Below are 20,941 nucleotides of genomic sequence, written 5' to 3' on the forward strand. Positions count from 1 at the left end.
ATGTTGGCACTTAGTTATGCATTTAAGTGTTTAAGGCAAACACACACTTATAAAACTCTTATGGATTATACTGTCTTTACTTTCTGTCCTGTATTTGACATTTATATTCTATTCCATTTAAAAAATTGCTGCTTGTAATCCCCAAATGGGTTCCATGACATCTTTAATGGAGTGCATTGAGACAGGGCATCCAGCAGATGGAGGAATGGCTTTCCTTGGTCCCTTGGACTCCAGGAGGATGCAAAGCTGCCAGTACCTCCTGTTTATCATGGTGACAATCATGTTAGTTCTTTTAAGAAGCTACCTCTGGGCCCATGCACTGCAGATGATCTTAATTCTGACTCTCAGCCAGCCCATTTGCTTGATAAAGTTATGAATCAATCTCCTAAGGTAAGCCTACCCTGTCCCAGTACTTCTTGCCCCAGGGGTTTTATACCTGTTCTCTTCATCACTATGGAAGCTGGTAAGAATCCACCTCGGTACAGATTCATAACTATGGCCTCAGCTATTTTTGTCTTAAAATGTTGGTGACCTAGGCTGATACTGTGCCTTGGGCAGTGATAGGCAGGTGGTCTATGCAAAAGTCTGAGCTCTGTGTATTGATGAAAAAGCCACATTTTCTGCCTAAACTTGGGTTTCTACCAAGGTGTCTAGGCTGTCTGGAGGCCCTGTGAGGATCCCTTAAAAGTGAATTCCTTATTCAATACTGTCATTTTCCCCCCTCCTCAGTGACCTGATGGCCCTTGGGGGCAGGGTGAGGACCTTTTTGACAACATGCTGTGCTGCCAGTCGAGTTAGGTACTGGGTCTTGTGTATCTTTGTAGCTCTGGGGCCAAGTGCAAGGTCTAATTCATAGAAGGCACACATAAATGATGTTGCTTGAAATGAGTGAATGACCAAACTTCTAATGGGGTCTCTCATGTGGACCTGATGTTCAGGCTTGGTGAAATTATCATCCAGCCCATAAAGTTGAAAAAGTACTGATGAAAATGAGGGATGTTCTGAGTGGAAGGCAAGGTGTAGTATTGAAGCAAAAAAAAATTCTCTAGTATATCCCAGATGTCCAATTGGTTGGGACAGGATGGTGGTGGTGTGGAGAAGGGAAGTTGTCAGAAAAACTATTCCATGTGTTGATTTGTTCTTTTAGTGTTCTGGTTAATTTGTGAGTGGCAGCAGGAGGAAAGGTTAATTTTTCTTTGGAGGTTAGGAAGGCAAGTACGTAAATGTAGCCATAATGAGGTTAAATGTTATCTAAGAAGACACTTGATAACAGAAACTGTTCCCTTGATAATTACTGTTCTGTGGGAAGAAAATGCCAATTTATGAAAACCTACACACCCTAAAAATACTGTTATCAGTTGTTAGTAGAACATTAGTCCTGTGATGAAACCCATGGTGACCAGGGAGTGGGTAGGAGGAGGAGAAAATTCTGGTTTACAGGTGCGATCATTGGCCATTTCCTCCACAGTAGATTTCATTTAAGACTTGATTCCAAACCACCAGAAATCAAGAATAACGATGTGGAAATTTGTATGTTGCTATAATGACTAGCTTTCAGTATTTTTTTTTGTCACTCTGTGGTAATCCCAGTCCAGATATCTCTAATGAGCAGAATTTTACTAAATAGTGAAGTCTAGGGCCAAGGAGTATCTTGTTGCCTACCTAACTAGCATGTGTTTTGAGTGATCAGCTGTTTGGTGATCTTATTTTCCATTAGGAGCTCTTATCTTTGAAATAAATCTGAGGTATTAGTGACAGGGAAGAATTTCCTTTGAGGGTGTCACTGATTTAGGGTCCGAAAAGGCAGATGTCAGTACTTTTAAGAAAGTTGTTTTTCTATCTGACATCATACTCTTCCTCTAAGATATAATATAACTGTCTTCTGAAAAAAATGAGGCAGGAATCATGACTCAAGACTCCTAGTGTTCTTAACTCACTAATTCTCCAATTGTCATTTTCTATTCAAAGCATTTATTAGACATTCAGCCAAATAAAGATGGTTCATACTTACTGCAGTGATTTCTCTAATCAGTTATCATCATACTGGTCTCCATTACCTGTGCCTTAATTGCTAGCACATCGTCAATTAATAGATATTTCATGCTTTAATGAAGAGGAAAGCATGACTCTTGAATAAACTCAAGTGTAAAGGGAAATGATAAATGATATCTGACAGAAATAATGTAGGTGGGAACTTACTTCAGAATAATATACTGTGTATTAGTTCATATGAATATAAGGTTCAATGATAGATTAGGTGTTAGAATTGGGGCCGAAAAGAAAATTGGCTGCTAGAACACAGTATATCTAATATCCATAATGGAGTCTAATCTGAAAAGTACAAAGGAGTCCTGCAGATTCACCAGGGAGCAACGCAAAGGCAGTGAAACACCATATCGAGTGTTGTATGGCATTTCTGCCCAGTGTCAGCAAGTAGTTGGAGAACTTTAAGACATCTAAGTGAGCATTTACATATTAATGTTGAGTTTGGAGAAGACATATTAACAATCAAAGCTACACCCTTTTTTTCCTGTAGCAAGGAGATCAGCTTCTCCTAACTTACAAATTGTTGTCTTTGGGGTGACGTGTTGTTTACATTTGGAAATCTAGGTTATATATTGAATGGCTTTTGTGTGCTAGGCATTGTTCTAAACGAAACAATGGCTATAATATAAAATCTCCTAAGTCTTCCGAGTGGTTAGGTAATGGGGAATGGGTCCAGATAGCAAACAAAAAGGAAGATAATTGCTAATCATGAAGGGTGGGAGAGAAGGCCTTTCTCACAGGGGGCTCGGCTATCCTGTGACTTGTAGCTCTGTTTGTCCTCCAGTAATCACTAAATGCTGGGGCAGAAACTGAATGGAGGTGAACGCACATTTATCAGAGTGGTCAGGAAAGGCCTTGTTGAGAATGAATGATGAGAACAAGACGTTGACAAGGACCTTGAGCATAATGTTTTAGATGCAGACTCTACTGGAGACAGAACTCTGAGGGTGGGTCCAGTCTGGTGAGTACAAGCTACAGAAGAAAAAAAAAAAAAAAGCCAGTGTTTTTGAAACAGAACAAGTGTAGCCAAGACTGAGAAGGGGTAAGGATGGGAGGGCAGGTAGGAGCCAAGAAGCAGAGAACTTTATAGACCACAGGAAGTTGTTGAGGATGTTAAACCTCAGCAAGAAGCCATTGGAAGCTTTTAAGCAGTAGAGTGTTGTCTGTTGATTTGCTCCTTGGGAGGTCACTTTGGATACAGAGAGAAGCACAGACAGAATAAGGTGTAGTGAGGGCCAGGAGCTGAAGCAGGGATGCCAGAGCAGGGATCATACAAAAATCCAAGATGTTGTTTGGGCTTGGACTAGGGGGTCAACATTGGAGACAGTGAGAGACAGCTGGGATTGTCTCGTGCATTGGAGGTAGAGGCCTTTCTAATATGACAATGGGTCGTTCTAGAAAGCTGGAGGTTCAGCAGGGCTGATCTGGAGAGAAACATCATTACAAAAATCATACACCTAAGTACCTGCAAGCTCAGGAAAGAATAATGAAAGAAAATGGTATGGCGTGGCGGGGTCACATAAGGGACAGAGCTGGTATGGCCAGGGGTGTTTGGGGTGGGGGCCAGCTCCGGTGGGGAGAGAAGGAGGTGAAAAGCGGTGGGGGAGTAGGGCACCAGGGATGCTGGGACCTGGCAAGAGGGTAGGACTGCAGCCTGGGTTGGGAAACAGACCCCAGAGGGGTGGTGGGGCTGGAGGACAGAGGGCAGGAGTGACAGGAGGTTGGAACGGGGACACTGAGCAGACTACATATGGTCTTGCAGGCTGTTTTCAGGAGTTTGGCTTTTATCCTAATGACTGTGGAAACCTTTAAAGGAATCTGCCGAATAGCTCAGGTTGCTTCCTCTACCTTCTGTACTTTTCTGTGACTGAATTTGAAGTAAGCAAATGGCAGAGCTGCAAAGTGACCTTCAAAAAACAATGAAACTGTTGGCATTTGCTTAACATAATTAGAGAGACTCTCAAGAATTAGTAGGCATGGCTGTCTTCTCCCTCAGGTGCCATTGGAGGTCCCCAGGGAGCATCATCATCAGTCCTGGTGTCATGACACTGTTGACATTCTCTTCTACAAACCTGCACCGCCTTTGGCCACCTTCCCTGGGCCTTTCTGTGGCCTCACAGGCTGGTGCAACCCGGAAATGTATGTGACACATGCCGGTGCAGGCAACTAACATCACTGATGGGAAAACTGTAGGTGTTGAGTTACAAAACCATGTCAGATGATGTCAGGAAGGTCGTTAGATAATTTCCACAAATTAAATCGACACTAGATGTTCCTCCCTGGGATGAAAGGATGAAAATCATGCAAGAGAGAGCATGGGGAGACCACCACTGGTGGGAGGGGGGCTCTCCAGGCCGTCAAAGGCAGCTACTCAGGGCAAACAGCATGGTAAGGGAGAGAGAAGACAGGGGTCTGGTGCCATGATTTGACTCCTGGATTCAGCCATTTGGAACACTACTATGCTGTTTGGTGACTCAGTACCTTCCCATTTGGCAGTTGTGGTTGGGTTTTCTGGGGCTTACAACTGGGGAGCTGTGAGCAGTCTTTTTGTTTGCCATTGAAAGTGACTTGGACACGTCTCTTTGCAACCTAGGAGAGACTGGTTATTGCCCACACCAAATGACCCAGCAATGGGTAGTGGGTGGGGAAGTAGAGGGACATGGCCCACCCTTCCCATCATCTCCACCACAGGCCAGGGTGGGGCGTGGACAGAGAGTCACTAGCACTGAATGCCACTTGCACCTCTTGGTGGTGGTGGGACCTTGGGCCAGTCATTGAAATAATTTGCTCCAATTCCCTAATGGAAACCCTCCAGGGGTTATTGTGAAAGTGCCCTGGGATAAGGGCCAAGAGTGCACTTTGCCCTATATGAGGGACTAAGAGCTGCCTGACCTGTGTCCTTGAGTGTCAGCTCTCTGTTGAGACCTTAAAGGTGGGGAGGAAGCTGCTGGCAGGCTGTGAACCTGCTGGCTGAAGAAACAGCCAGAATCAGAGCTGTGAGAAGCAGTGGGAAACCCAGTGCTGGGTCTGGTCTGGGTCATGCATTGACATGTAGCCACCCAGCCTGAAATGCAGCTGTGTAAATAAAACCATTTTGTTATGTGCATTATGTTCTGTGGGTTAGGAATCCAGACACTGCAGGGATTGCTTCTCTCTGCTCCATGACATGTGGGATTTCAAATGGGGACAGTCAGGTGCTGAGACTGTACCCAGCTGGGAGTCTCCTACACTTTTGTGTCTCCCTGCAGTGAGGTCACTGGGGGGCTGGGTGTGGGTGGCACTGTCAGCCGGATCCCCTGCACATCACCCCACGGTGTGGCCCTGGCTTCTCGCAGTCTGGTGCTGGGTTCCATGATGGAATCTCCTGCATGGCTCCCCGCAGGCTGTTAGACAAGAGCTGCTAAGCCCACCCTACTTTCAAGGGGAGAGAAATGAGACCCCAGCTCTTATTGGGAGAATGGCAAAGGCACCATGCTGGGAGGCTCGTGGCATGGTAACTATTTGGTGGCCATCTTGGGGAAATGCAACCTGTATCTCAAACCTGGAAGATGGCCTGAAGTCCATCCTGAGGCATCCTTGGACGCTGCCCTCAGTCTCTTCAGCAGTGGCCTGGCCCGTGCTCACCCTGTCTCTGCTGACATGTGCTCCTTACATGGTGTCCCCTGCCCACTGGGTGTGCCATTCCATCTTGCAGCTGCTTCCTCCTTGTACTGAGGGACCAGGTGAGACCTTTGATCTCTTCCCTTCATGTTCACACACACACACACATTCCAGAAGATCACACAGGGAGGCTGCCTCCTTCTGCTTTACCACAGCTCAGAGAGGATTTGAAGACCACTAGTGTGACTTGAGTCTTCTCTTCTCACAGCCTAGCATCCCAGCGATAGCCATCCCTCTTCTGTACCCACCCCATCTCAGCCCCAGCCCTGAAGAGACTGCTTGGGTTGCTCCATGAAGCAGATACTCGTTGGGCACCTCTGCAGTCCCTTCTTCCCATTTTCCCACTGTGAGGGGTTTGCTTTCATTTGAAAGGTATTCTTGTCAGCACCATGGGGTGACACTGAGTAATGAAAACCATTTGGAAGAATCCCATTCATCTTGTTGGGCACTCATTTAAGAACAGATGTAACCCATGGGGATGGGTTGCCAGGAGCTGTGGGATGTGAGGCCACCGCTCTCTGCCTCTAACCCTTGTGCCATGCCTGTAGCCTTGGACCCATGTGGTGGGGGCAAGCCAGCAGAAGGGAAAGAGCCCTTGCTGTGTGGGGCACCAAGTGTCCTTATCACCTAAGCCGTGTACTTGGTAAGTGTTTAGCGATCACCCAGATGCTCTTCTAGGTGTAAGGAGAACAGCAGGGAGCACACAAATTCCTTTGGTTTCAGGTTAGGAAACAAGTGAGCAATGACAAAGATGAAGATAAATGGAGCTAATGTAACATCACTGTCTAGACAATTAAATACACACAAACATTCAGTTTCTTAGACACATGGGCCACATGTCACTGCTTAGTACACACATGTGACTGGAGGCTACTGTATTGGACTGTGTGACTCTAGAACGTTGTGCCATTGGAGAAACATGTAGTGGATAGTTACTACTCTGAGATTTTTGTCTTACTCGTCTTTGTGACTAGTACAAAGCCTGACTCAGAGGCACTTAGAAATGTTGGTGGGAACTACTTTTCAAAATCTGCATGTTGTAAAGATCTTTCCTTTCCCAAACAGCAAGATGTGACAGTGGAGCATGGATAGCTTCTTAAATGACGTGAATCAGTTGAAGAATATGTATTCTATAGTCCTATTATTAAAATTTGTGAATTTAAAAAAAGGAAGATTGAGTAGTATGTTCATTTTCTAGATATACAAAGGAAATTATGGCTGTTCTCACTGTTAAGTACTAACAAAAGGCAGTTTTAAGAGTAAATAGGAGCACCTGTGTGACTCAGTTGGTTAAGTCTCTAACTCTTGATCTTGGCTCAGGTCATGATCTCATGATTTTGGGAGTTTGAGCCCTACATCCAGGTCTGTGCTGGCAGAGCAGAGCCTGCTTGGGATTCTCTCTCTCCCTGTCTTGATGCTCCTCCCTCACTCATGCTCACTCTCATGTGTGTGCGCTGTCTCTCTCTCTGTCTCTCTCTCTCTCTCAAAATAAATAAAAAGAGTGAATAGACAATAGCATTAAAGAACATGTTAGTGAAGTATATAATGACAAATCACAGTTGTTGGCCCGATGGATACCGCATGTAAGCCATGAAATCTGTTTCCTAAGGAGCGTAAAATGTTTTCTTTCCCCAAATATGGCTCCCTTGCTAAGCTGCAGAGAGGGGTGTTGCCAGATGGCACAGTGTCATTTTTCTGTTATGGCTCCTGACCCAGCAATATACTTTTTCCCACCTCTCCTTCTAGAAATTACTTTTGTTCATTGCAGGAGTAATCTTCATCCTGGGAACAGACCTAGTGACTGTGCCCAAATCTGAGCTCTGACACGCTGACTGATAACCCTTCTGCAGCCTTACTTTGCTCTTCATTTGCTAGTTGATGAGCTAGCTCCCAGATGCTGGACCAGAATTTAGTCCATAAAATGAGGACATTCTGTTTGACAGGGGCCAAATCTAAATGACAGAAGCAAGGGCATTAAAGCATGAAGCAGTGCTTTCAAACTCACACTAAGGCCATGTAACCCACACTAAAACTCAATCTGGTTTCCAAATGAAGATCTTTAGATGCCACAGTAATTTCTTGAAAAAAGGGGGGGTGGGAGGGAAGGGTATCATTATAAGAATACTAAAACCCAACCAAGAATGACAAAATAATACAAAATACCAGTTTAATTAGCAGGTCTGCTGTTTTATTTCATGCTCAGTTGATGGGAGAAAGAATATTTTTAGCAAACTATTCAAATGAATGAATTTAAAGATCTGAATATAATCACCCGGGAAAAATGGCCTTAACGAAAGTTTTAAACACAAGCATGATAAACCTGATTTCTTCATAATTGTTGTGCTCATTAACTCTTACTTGTTTTTAAATCATGACGGATTCTGGGCTTGGGGAAAATTCCCTCAGGGTAAATGCATCCCTGCAGAGCTGATCTCTGAAGAGGCTGAGCTGATTGTTATATTACTCCCTTCTTCATGTGTTTATGTGTTTTTGTCTTTCAGACCCACTACGAGAACGGGGAGTATATCATCAGGCAAGGTGCAAGAGGGGACACCTTCTTTATCATCAGTAAAGGCACGGTAAGCCCTCAGGCACCAGAAGGTGCTGCGTAGGGGGGACAGGGGCATCAGTGACCCCTGCAGGAGCATGCAGGGGCTTGCTCTGTGTGAACTTTTTATCTTCCCAAACTGAAAGAAAAACATTTGAGAATAGATCTCCCAGAAATGGTGCTGGAAGAAGAAAAGGTAGAACTCTGAAGACCAGAAAATAAGCTGTGTTCTGTAATTTAATAACTGATGCTAACTGCCACTGATATGTCTGCCTAAATGGAAAGATTTCCATCATTTAAATTACATAATTAAACAAGAAAAAGTAAGGTGATTTTAAAAATTCTTAAAAGGAAAAAACAAATAGAAAAATGAAAAACTTTATCTACTCTTACGGGGTAATAACATAGCTATGTGGAACACGTGGGCTTTAAATCAGATGGTCCAGAGGCACCTGGGCAGCTCAGTTGGTTAACTCCAACTTTTGCTCTGGCCATGACCTTGTAGTCTGTGAGTTCGAGCCCCGCGTTGGGCTCTGTGCTCGAAGCCTAGAGCCTGTCTCTCTCTCTCAAAAATAAACATTAAAAGATAATATAAGAGGCCCATATCTGAATCCCTCTGGGAAACTCACCAGTCTCAGTATCCTTAGGCAAGTTGTTTAGCACTCAGAACATCAAGGATATAAATAGACTCATGTTTTATTATGTCTTCATAAAGAAATGTTCAATGGATACTTCTTAGTATCCATTCAAAGTGATAAATTATAAAGGAAAGGATAGATCTGTTAAAAAAGATCTAAAAGTGATAAATTATAGGGGAAAGGATAAATAGGGGGTAGACAAAGGACATGAATGAAAAATTATAATTTATGCTTCTATATTAAATTTGAAGCATTAGAAATCTACTTTAACTTATATTTAAAAATGAAATAATAAATTAAGTGAATTGGAAAATGGGGACTTATGCAGATGAATGCTCTAATATTCTAAAAATACATTACATTTCCTTTCAACAGTGAAGTCATAACCTTTTTTGTGTTTAAGTTTCACTGACTTATAACAAATGACCTGAACTTACTTTGCCTCATCATAAGGGATCCTTCAGAGAATTTGTACCTACTGGATCAGCGATAGGAAAGGAAATGCGGGGAGAAGGGAATGTATACAGCAGTTTTCATTTTTATAATTGTTATTTTGAAATGTAAGAAAGCCTAGGGGTGCCTGACTGGATTCAGTGGGTAGAGCATGTGACTTGATCTTAGGGTGGTGAGTTCGAGCCTTGTGTGAGGCATAGAGCTTATTAGAAAAGTAAGTAAAAATTTTAAGATAAAGAAGTAGTTGTTGAAATATAAATACATTTATTTCTTCTAACTGAACAAATACGACCGACATTGGTACTTTATGGTTTATATCAAAATAAGAAAGAGATTTACAGAGTCACAGTGAGCAGGATATGTGAAAGATTATAAATCTTGTTGGGTCAAAGTTTAGATAATCCTCTCCAAATGATTTTGAGTCAAGAATGTGTCAAAGTTTATACCAATGACATGTCACACGAAAGGAAGATGGCACTGTTTGTGCTTATATCATACCTGCTCTTTTGACTGATAGCAGAGAGCCTGGGACAGACCAAGATGTCAGGCACCAGCATCTTAAAGACATCAAGAAATGACATGTCTGACCACAGTTACAGTTAAAACTGTGTGTTAAATCTTCCAGTGTTAGAGGATCAGAAAACTTAACATTCTGTGGTTTATATATGAATTATCAGAGCTTTACCATTTGCTGTTTTATTTCTTACCATTTATTAAAGAATCAGGAGAAGTTGAAAATCCTCATGGATATAAATGATGCAGTAGGTCACAGGGGGACTTTTTGTCCCGACAATCTGGATTTATTTTTTCTTTATTACATTGCTAATCCTTTGCTGTCATGGGATGATACGTTTATCCATTTACAATGAATTTCTGACAGACTTTTGTGATTACCCATTACTGAAAATTCCTAGCACTACCTAAAGGAACCTGCAGTTTGTAACCAGTTTGAGTTGAGAATAGGTGCATTATTGGTACTGCTTTATGCATTTTGTAATGTATATAAACAGAAACAACAGGAAATTACACCACAGGAACCTGTTCCTTTGGCAATATTTCAGAGCACCGTGGGGATATTGGGAGAGAGGTAGTAAGAATATGTTATATTCTTTTGACACGTTCAAGATGTTTTCTTAAACCAGCCATAGATTTTTCCAAAACTAGTTTTTCATGTCCTGCAACTTAGCTGCTATGATTTTTAATCACACTAATTATATTCTATAGGATATATTAGCATGTTAAATATATTAATTCTGGTATGCCTGTATTGGAATCAGTATATTAAATCCTAAAAAGCAGGAGTTGAACCTGCTTAAGTCCCAGTGGGATGGAATAGGAGAGAAAAGTAATGAGAGCCTTCAAGTAAGCAGGCAAATAATTTCCAGAATTGAAATTTTCTGACTTTGTATGCTTTGCTTTAGTTATACAGAGGTAAACTTGTTTTCCTATGTGTTGGAAAAATTGTAAAGGGTAACCCTGGCAAAAATCATTTCCTTGTTACCACTGAACTGGCTTTTCCTTAGAGCATGTCATGAGACACCCACTGGGGGCTGGAGTTACAAGTGGATTTCCCCTGCTCACGACATTTATTTAAGTGTAAAACTCTTTTTATTTCCCCATGAAGCACATGCACATGAAGATAAAAGCTCTGAAATATGTGTTTTTCCCCCATTAAACCTTCACACACTGATTATTCTAAAACTTGAGCAAAATGTTTACAGTAGTGTCTACAGTACTTGTTGCTGCCTCCTCCAGAAGCTGGGTTAGTTCTCTGTATATTCCAGTTGCCTGGAAGCATGACATTCTTCTTCCCCCCAACCACGAACTGTAAAATACAAGAGAATTCACAAAGATGCAGTGAAAACAATCTTTGCTAAAATTTTATGCATATGGCCCTGGAGCTGTGTTGCCTCAAAAGCTGAACTCTCTCCAGAAGTAAGTTGAACCAAGATTGAACAGGGTTGGTAGGCAAAATTTCAGAGTTGCAATAAAAATTCATTTTGATTTTCTGATTCTGTTCAACATATCTTACATGCTATCATTAGAAAAAATGTGATTCAAAAACTCTTGTCCATTAAACGCCACCTAAAACCACAGGGTTTTGCTTAGAATGAGCATGTGTTTGAGCATGTTGGGTCAAGTTGAATATGAAAATTATAGAAATTTAGTTTGTATATGGGCATGTAAGAGTGAAGCATGGGAAGCCCTTCCTTGTAGATCAAGGACAAGATGTACATTATCACCACTTCTGTTCAGTTCGCAACTAGACATGCCAATCATTCCAGTAAGACAAGAAAAATATATCTGGAAGTGAAGAGAGAGAACTGTAATTATATATGTAAACCTGGAAGAGATACATTTATATCTCTAGAAGAATTAATGAAATATATTTATAATATATTCATATAGTGGGGTAATATGCAAAGAGAGGAAATGAACTACAGCAATATATATTAACATGGGAGAACTGGAAAAATCTCAAATACAATACTGATCAAAAGAAGCAAGTTGCAGAAGAATATGTGTGGTAGGCTCGTATTTTTATAAGATTCAAAGACAGGCAAATAGATGGCATTTATGCCTGGAGTGAGATGTGAGGGCAAAGAAGCACACACATTGTGTCCCATACATTAGAAAGGGGATCAGGAGCATGAGATACACGGCAGACATGTTGGGAGAGTGGGTTAGGACATGTGGTGGAGAGAGATTCTGGCTTACTCCTGTGTTACTTAAAAGGTTCAATGATCAGATCAGACTCCTAGAAATCATACGTCTTGACCACACCATGAATTTAACTCATGATTCAAAGAATGCAGGCAAACTTCAAGCTCAGAAAAAACATTACCTGTACAGGTCCCAACCCAGCAGATACATTTCCTAAAATGCCCTCATTCTCCTTGTAGGGGGCATTTTGATTTGGGAGTAACAGGACCAGTTTTTGAGTGCTATGTGGAGAGCACCGTTAGAAAGGAGAAAGGCTTTGGTTTGGGGACTCCTGGCTTTCTATAATCTATTAGTCACACAGGTAGGAAAACGATGACCTGACTAACCCTTATTATTCTCTAGCTGGGTCTTTCCCATAAATCTGTAAATTCTAAGCTTTTTTTCTGTTTTTCCAGTAAACATTGCCTTTTTTTTTTTTGACCTGAATCTGTACTAAAATACTTCATTTCCTGTTTGAATTGTTTTTGACTAAACATGTTGGTTGAGTACACTGATAGTGTTTATTGAAGTCTTTGGTATCAAAGGTCAATTTTATATGTCCCCTTAAAAATATCTAATTTTTCTTTTGATTATTAATTTTGATTTTTTAATTTTTTAATATGCATATAGTTTAAAAAAGAGTTTAGAGGCACCTGGTTGGCTTAGTCAGTTAAGCATCTGACTCTTGATTTCAGCTCAGGTCATGATCTTATGGCTCATAAGTTCGAGCCCCACATCAGGCTCTGTGCTGACAATGCAGAGTCAGGGGTTTTCTCTCTCCCTCTTTCCCCGCCCCTCCCCCATGCATGTGTTTTCTCTCTCCCTCTCTCTCTCTCAAAATAAATAAATAAATGTAAAAAACTATTTTAAAAAACTCAAATCACTAGATGACACATATGTCTTATAGAAAACAAGTTAATATGTAGGTAAGTGAAAACATTAGAACACATACTCTTTTTTTATCTATCTAGAAGGAAAAGAAGTGTATGCTCTAAATAGCATTTCATAGCAACAATGAAAGAGCAATAGTAGTGATAAGGGCATATTTATTTTACAACCAAATGCATAAATTTCTGAAATAGGTAGGAGCAATAGAAGAAAGGGAGAAAATATGGGGAAAGTAACCAACCTTCTTGAATATCTATTAAAAGGATGCTTTTCATAGATTTACTCATTTAATCCATACACATATATACCCTCTTTGTAGATAACCTTCCCAGTTTTTGGTTAAGATGGTGAGGTAATATGGGTTCAGATGAACCAAGTATTATCTTTAAGACGCCATAGCTAGTTCTTGCCCATAGCATTGTGCATCATAAAGTACTTTGTGGTTTAAAGGGAAATAATAAGTAATATAGGCCAAGATTAGAGAGGCTCTTTTTGTATATTTCACTTTCTTTACCCTGACTTTTTTTTTTTAAATTAAAGATGCAAATGTCCATGCTTGGTGTCTGTACATATTTGGAATGGTTCATTACATGGACAAAGAAAAAGTGTAGAAATGACAACTTTATTTTTTTAAATCTTTCAAAAATTTTAACATTTATTTATTTTTGAGAGACAGAGCATGGGCAGGGGAGGAGCAGAGAGAGAGAGAGAGAGAGAGAGAGAGAGGGAGACACAGAATCTGAAGCAGGGTCCAGGCTCTGAGCTGGCAGCACAGAGCCTGTTGTCGGGCTGGAACTCATCAACCAGGAGATCATGACCTGAGCCTAAGTTGGAGGCTTAACCAACTGAGCCACCCAGGTGCTCCTAGATATGACAACTTTAAAGGAAAGCTTTTGTGCTTGTTCTTTCACCTGCTTATCTTTTCACATATATGGATTATTCTATTCAGATAGTTTTTTCTTCACACTTATTATATAAGCAGAGTGGTCTATTCGATAGGTGGCCCACTTTTTATGCCTCTGTTACTGCATCTCAGTAACAGTTTTATAAAGAATATTTCAAAACCCACTAACACCTCCCCATGCCTTGCATGAACCTGCCATTTCAAAAATTTTTTTATACTTTAGATGATTTATTGGAGTGTAATAAATACTAACCTAGTGACAGAATTTAAGTCAGTCAACATAATCTAAAAATGTAAGACACATTTCAGAATATGTACATATGCATTTAACTCTGGGGATGGGTCTGATAAAGAACACAGTAGCTTATGTGTTTTTAGAAGACTTAAGTCACTGGAATTTTTGGTAATAATCAAATCTTAGAAAGAAAAGTGGGTCTAGAAGAAGAGTACTAATAATAGGACTTAAGAAGCTCAAATCCTTTTCTCTGTGGTCTTCTCAAGAGAGCAATTTCACCTTCTAAAAAACTGTTTAATTAGATTTTGAAATGGATGAAACTAAATCCCAATAAAGGTCATTTCTTTCCTTAAATCCCTCTCATGGTGTCTCACTGCTTACAGATTACAGTTTAAGCTTCCAAACACAGAACATAAGACTTCTTTCTCTTGTTCCTGAGAACCTAGAGTGGTAGTCTCAATTATTACTGCTTCCTGCCTCACATATTGCTTGTAATTCTTGATACACACACAACTTAGTTCTTTCTACTATGATCCTTGTTCACAGGACCCACCCGTCAGTAACTGCCGTGACTTCTTCCGTCAGCCTCCATCAAAATCCAAGTTAGGCAATGCTGTCTTTAGGTAGCCTTTTCCTCACTTCTCCAGACTAGGTTAAGAATCCTTCCATGTTTCTATGAACACATGTTTAGGCCAATTACTGTATTTATTATACACTGATGTGTTCTGCTATTTCTCCCACTAACTAAACTATGAACCCCTTCAGAGAAGCAAGTGAGTCTTATTAATCTCTGTATCCCCAGTACTTAGTGTTTGCTATGCCAAGTACTCAATGTTTGTTGAAGAAAGGAATCAATGACATTTTTATCAACATTATTTATAACTCTTTAATCTAGTTTAAATGAAGGTGACCTAGGGTTATATAATTTTAGATGGAGTGAACCATAAATATAGACACATAAAATTGTTTTACTCATTTATTGATGTTTTGGCCTCAGAGAAGCAAAGATGTAAACAGATATATATTAGGGGTGAAGAACTAGGGATACCTCTGAGAGATTTTAGCCAAAAGAGAATATGGAGAAAAGAAATGGAACTGTGTGGGGAGTAGATCCATCAGCCCAAAAGGAACAGCCTGAGTGCTCAAATAATCAGGTTACAGATACAAATCTAAACATAAATTCTATATGCGCCTAGTGAAAAAACAAACACTGGTTGGTAAGAATGTAAGCCAAATACCAATTATCTGCTTAAAGAGGTTGAATGTGTTTAACAGGTATATTAATAAATTCAACCTTTACCATTACAGAATGCTACCTGCAAGAATAATATTATTTGAATTATATTAACAGATTGATAATCCTTTACATTAAGGACTGGGAGGATTCTCAGATATACTTGGATAAAATACGTTACAGATCAAAGACACCAAGGCCCAGAGAAGCTAAATGATTTAGTTGAAAGTCACACACATAGTTAGAAAGGCCAGGACTTTTTGGATTTTACTATTAAATTCAGTGTGCCTTTTGCTACGTACATACTGCCTCAGAGAAAATCTCACAAATTTTCTCCTAAAATTTGAGATTTGTATTCAATCCCAACAAGATCACTTTAAAAGAAAACCAGTAAAAAGAAATACGTTTTATTCAGATGCCAGATTTTATACACTGTTCTCATACTATAGGGAACCTACTGAAGAATAATTCCAAGAATGTATCTAGGGGACAAAATTTCTGAACAATAAATTTTTAAAATTTGCACAGTGTATTAGTTAGTGAGGCTGAATTTTATATAATCTTATGGACCATTATTAATTGTGTTCCCAATCAGAAAACAAATCAAATGAGCCAATTTATAATTTCTACCATTAACAGAAATAAAACTTACAAATAACTTTTGGTTAGCTTTGTTTCACTATAATTATTAGCATTTTTAACCATGTGAACTACTTGATGGGATGAGGCCATTCTTGTGCACGCAGCATTTTTAAATAGTTAAGTTTTAAATTTTTTCCATCATGATAACGAAAGAACTATATTTTCAGAAAATATAGTTAAAAAATACAGAAAATGCCGCAAAGGCCAAACAACCCCTTAAAAACCTAATAACTCTGTTTCTCTTCCAACACCTGACTAAACTATTTAAACAAATGAGTTTTCTTTCTCAAGAGGCCATATGACAAAATTAGGTGATAGAAAAGCTACAAGTGTGAAAGCTTCTTCAGCTCTAAAGCTAGAAGAGGGATGTGGGTGTAGCCTCCCTAGATCTGAACATGGGAAGCAGATATTAAGAGAAGCTATGAACTACCCCGCTGTGAGTGAGGTCATGCTAGCAAGGGGAGCTGGATGAAGAATCAGAACATTTTTTCAGCTTGTGAGGTTAGATGCACTTACCATAATGAATAATGGTAATATCACCATATGATTTCACTATAATGAATTCATGTCTGTAGGACGGTAATTTGAAATTTTATAACTGCACCGTAATGAGGTCCATGCAATCTTTGGTGCTGTGCCATGATAAGTGACTGATGTTTGATGCTGCTAAGTGCTTAACTCATTGGGCATAAGGGATACCCAAATACCAAGCCAAGTAAGTAACACCGATCACTGTGAAATTAAAAATGTAAGAAACGTTTACAGCTACTGATATATGTTTGAAAATGCTTACCCATATAAAATTTCCATTGTTATATAACGGCTTTCATGATGCAACTCCCTGGCTCTTATATTTTAAAAAGTACAGAATAAAATTCTTAATACTAAATTTTTGTCAATGCTCTTAAGGTCTAAGACTGAAGTAAAAAAGAAACACCCCAAACTAGTCATTTTTGAAACCATAAATTCAGTGTGAAACCTGCTTCAAAACAACAAATTATTTTAGACAAATAAATATATATGTTCACATTTGTAAAAAAATTTCCATATTACTCATAAAAACAAGCTTCATAAAATTTACATACAGACTACAATAAAAATCAGTTCTAATAATTATTTAGCTGTCATCTTCCTAATTAAAAAGTTCTGTGTTTGAGGTATCACTTTAAGAGATGCCAATATGGACATTTGTAAAACAACCCAGGGGTCTGTCCTAAATATTCTACCCAACACAGGATCATCTCTGCAAGATTCTGAGAGGCTGAACTACACTTGTCTTTTTAAAAGAGGAAGAGAATTTTAATTGTTAAAATAACAGAGGAGGCAGGTACTAGATGCTCTGCATTTCATGTAACAGTAAAACTTCCTGATAAGTATTTTCATTATCTTCCTGCCAACACCATTCACTTAAAATGTCCTAGTGAAGACCAGTTAAAGCAGCTTCATATCCTATGACATCCAAAAAAGTTTCAGGATTTAAAACTGACAGTGAAAATTTTCACTATATTTATGCATTATGATAGGAAATAAAGCTATTAAAATTTTCAGAGTCAAGAGGAAAACAAAGCATTCACCCCTACCTCATTTTATCACTGGCAGGTGGACACTTGATTCAGCAATACTCATTAACTGCTAGGTAGATTACCTATGTTGACTGTAGTAAAGACATTTACAATGAACTTATAATGTAATAACACTAGTCAGACACAGTCATGAATACCAAAAATGTGTTTTGTATGTATAACTATCCATACTTGGGGCATGGTTATCAAGTAATAAGACTGATTCAAACTTTACCGTTAGCACATTAAAAATGTATTTCCAGAAGACAATGGCCCCATATATGAACAAAATATCCAAATGGAAAAGCTGTGATTTATTGCAAAGCGTGATTATATAGCAAATTCCAAGGAAGGTCAAATAATTTCTAAAACCAGATTTTAAAATTTAATGGCTTAGGATGAAGATTCAGTTACTTTTGGGAGATCTCAGAATGATTAGGAGTAGAAGAATGTTTTTCCTTTTTTCTCTTCTTTTTTTCCTTTTTGTGGTATTTCCCTCTCTTTGACTTATTCTTTTTTTCCTTTTTTCTTTTCTTTCTTCTGGTATTTTTATTTCCTTTGTTTTGAAGTGTCCTCTTCAGTGGAACTGGATGAATAAGACTTTTTTCTTGTAATGCCTGCAATTTATTCAGTTCTTCATTCTCTTCATCACTCTCTTCACTACTTGTGCTGCTCACATCCAAAATGAAGTCCCTTTTGGGGTCTACTCAGAGAAAAGTGCAGCATTCAAATGTCAGATGACCAGGATAGCCAGATATTTTACAGCCTGCTCGGACACTGTCCTTGTTGTAACCTGGGACTGCCATGGCTCTGGTAAGAGGGTCGCAGGATCCATGCTCACCTCCAGCCTGCCGTGAGGACCACAGAGGGCGAGTGGTTCCTCCTTCCAGTGCTGCCAGACTTCCCCTGCCAGTCCCATTTCAAATTTTTAATCTTTTTATTATTCTTAACTAAAAGGCAGACATACAATTATATAATGTATCCTTATATCTAATTGTGAATTAATGATCTTTTAGTGTATTACACTTTAGTTCATGACCTTTTTTTTTTTAATAGGACTGAAAGATGATTATGTTGGGTTGCCTTATTGTACAGTTGGGAAAACTGAGGTTCAGAAATAAAACAATTAACTGATGTCTGTCCAAGTTTGGTCTATAGAACATTTGCATCTAAATCACCTATATTAATCTTTTGAAATGCAGATTTCCAAGTCTCAGTAAGTTAGAACCTCAAGAATAACACTCCAGTAGCCTTTATTTTATTTTTTTCTTTCAAGTTTTTTTAATTTAAATTCCAATTAGTTAACATATAGTGTGATGTTAGGTTTGCATGTAGAATTTAGCTGTTCATCACTTACATAAGACACTCAGTGCTTATCGCGGTAGGTGCCCTCCTTAATCTCCATCACCCATTCAACCCATCTCCCCACACTCCTCCCCTGCATTAACCCTCAGTTTGTTCTCTATAGTTAAGAGTTTGTTTTATGGTTTCCTTCTCTCTTCTTCTCCCCACATGTTCACCTGTTTTGTTTCTTAAATTCCACATATGAGTGAAATTATATGGTATTTGACTTATTTTGCTTTGCATAATAATCTCTACCTTCATCCACATCATTACAAATGGCAAGATTTCATTATTTTTGATGGCTGAGTCATATTCCATTGTGTGTGTTATATGTACACACACATATACACACACCATCTCTTCTTTATCCATTCATCAGTCACATCAGTCAATGGACACTTTGTTTCTTTCCATGGTTTGGCTATTGTTGATACTGCTGTTAGAATCATTGAGATGTGGGTGTGTGTGTGTGTCCCTTCAAATCTGTGCTTTTGTACCCTTTTGGGAAATACCTAGTAGTCTAATTTCTGGATCATAGAGTAGTTCTATTTAAAGCTTTTTGAGGAAACTCCATACTGTTTTCCACAATGGCTGCACCAGTTTGCATTCCCACCAGCAATGCATGTGGGTTTCCCCTTTACCCCCAACCTCACCAACACCTGTTGTTTTTTGTGTTGTTGATTTTAGCCATTCTGACAGGTATGAGGTGATAACTCATTATAATTTTGATTTGTATTTCCCTGATGATCATTTATGTTGAAGATCTTTTCATGTATCTGTTGGCCATATGTATGTCTTCTTTGGAACAAGGTCTATTCATGCCTTCTGCTCATTTTTACTGGATATTTTGGGGTTTTGGGTGTTAAGTTTGATAAGTTCTTTATAACTTTGGATACTAATCCTTTATCAGACATGTCATTTGCAAATATCTTCTCCCGGTATCCTTTATCAGACATGTCATTTGCAAATATCTTCTCCCATTCTATAGGATGTCTTTTAGTTTTGTTGATTATTTTCTCTATTGTGCAGAAGCTTTTTATCTCATGTAGTTTACCAATAGTTCATTTTTGCTTTTGTTTCCCTTGTCTCAGGAGACGTATCTACTAAGTTCAATAGTCTTTCTTTATTTTAAGTAAAGCCCCTACCACAAAGTTTGAGAATCATTGGGCTAGTCAATTTCTAGTCACCTCATAAAAGGCTCATCAGCATGCAAATGAGCATCTCTGTGATACAGCTTTTTTAAAGAGGGTTAAAAATTATATCCCTATGGTTTTGATACAGTGTGGAAAAGTAATCAGATGCATCAGTGGAGAATAATAATTGAATTCCCTCCACCTTGCACATACATTCTTAATACTTATAAAAATCCCATCTTTGTCATCCAATCTCTAAACTCAGAAACCCAAAGGATAGTATTTTTAAATGTGCTTGTTTAGCATTGTCTTAAGAAATTAATTTTTTCTGGGGTGCCTGCATGGCTAATATGTTGGTTAAGCATTCAACTCTTGATTTTGGCTCAGGTCATAATCTCCTGGTTCATGAATTTGAGCTCCATGTTGGGTTCTGCACTGACAGCCTGGAGCCTGTTTGGAATCATCTCTCTTTCTTTCTCTCTGACCTTCCCTCACTTGCTTTTTTTCTCTCTCAAAAATAAATTAATTAAAAACCTACTGACTAAAAAATAATTTTTTCTACTGCCATACATATTCTAGGTAGGTGAGTTTTTAACTATTTAACCATTCTAGGTGAAACATAGCTGGTATTATGAATATGAGTAGAACATGAGAGGGAAGTGAATGAATGTACAACTTCCTACATTTTGGTCTTCGTTCATGCAACAAAAACATTCTTACTTTCCTTCTGTGGACTGTCTCCCAAATCACAAGCCCTTAGGGGCCAAGATGTTTTGTTTGGGCACTAAAGCTTTTTTGTACAAAGAGCTTACAGCTCCTGGGCTCCTAGGTGGCTCATTGTTTGAGTGTCTGACTCTTTCGGCTCAGGTCATGATCCCAGGGTTGTGGGACAGAGCCTTCTGTAGTGCTCCACACTGAGCGTGGAGTCTGGTAAGACTCTTGCTCTCTGGG

The 20,941-nt window shown here is 39.2% G+C and overlaps 1 protein-coding gene and 1 pseudogene across 2 annotated transcripts in view; one reads left to right on the forward strand and one right to left on the reverse strand.

Annotated features, from left to right (window-relative positions):
- The window catches only part of PRKG1 (protein kinase cGMP-dependent 1), a 1,238,870-nt gene that overhangs the window by 1,012,378 nt on the left and 205,551 nt on the right, over nucleotides 1-20,941 (forward strand). For both annotated transcript variants that reach the window (XM_029931713.1, XM_029931712.1), the window contains exon 6: nucleotides 8,208-8,285. In XM_029931713.1, the coding sequence (XP_029787573.1) occupies nucleotides 8,208-8,285 (78 nt within the window). The remainder of the gene's footprint in view (nucleotides 1-8,207; nucleotides 8,286-20,941) is intronic.
- On the reverse strand, nucleotides 17,924-18,319 carry LOC115285424 (annotated as a pseudogene).

The sequence above is a fragment of the Suricata suricatta genome, chromosome 2, assembly GCF_006229205.1.
Source record: "Suricata suricatta isolate VVHF042 chromosome 2, meerkat_22Aug2017_6uvM2_HiC, whole genome shotgun sequence".
NCBI lineage: Eukaryota > Metazoa > Chordata > Mammalia > Carnivora > Herpestidae > Suricata > Suricata suricatta.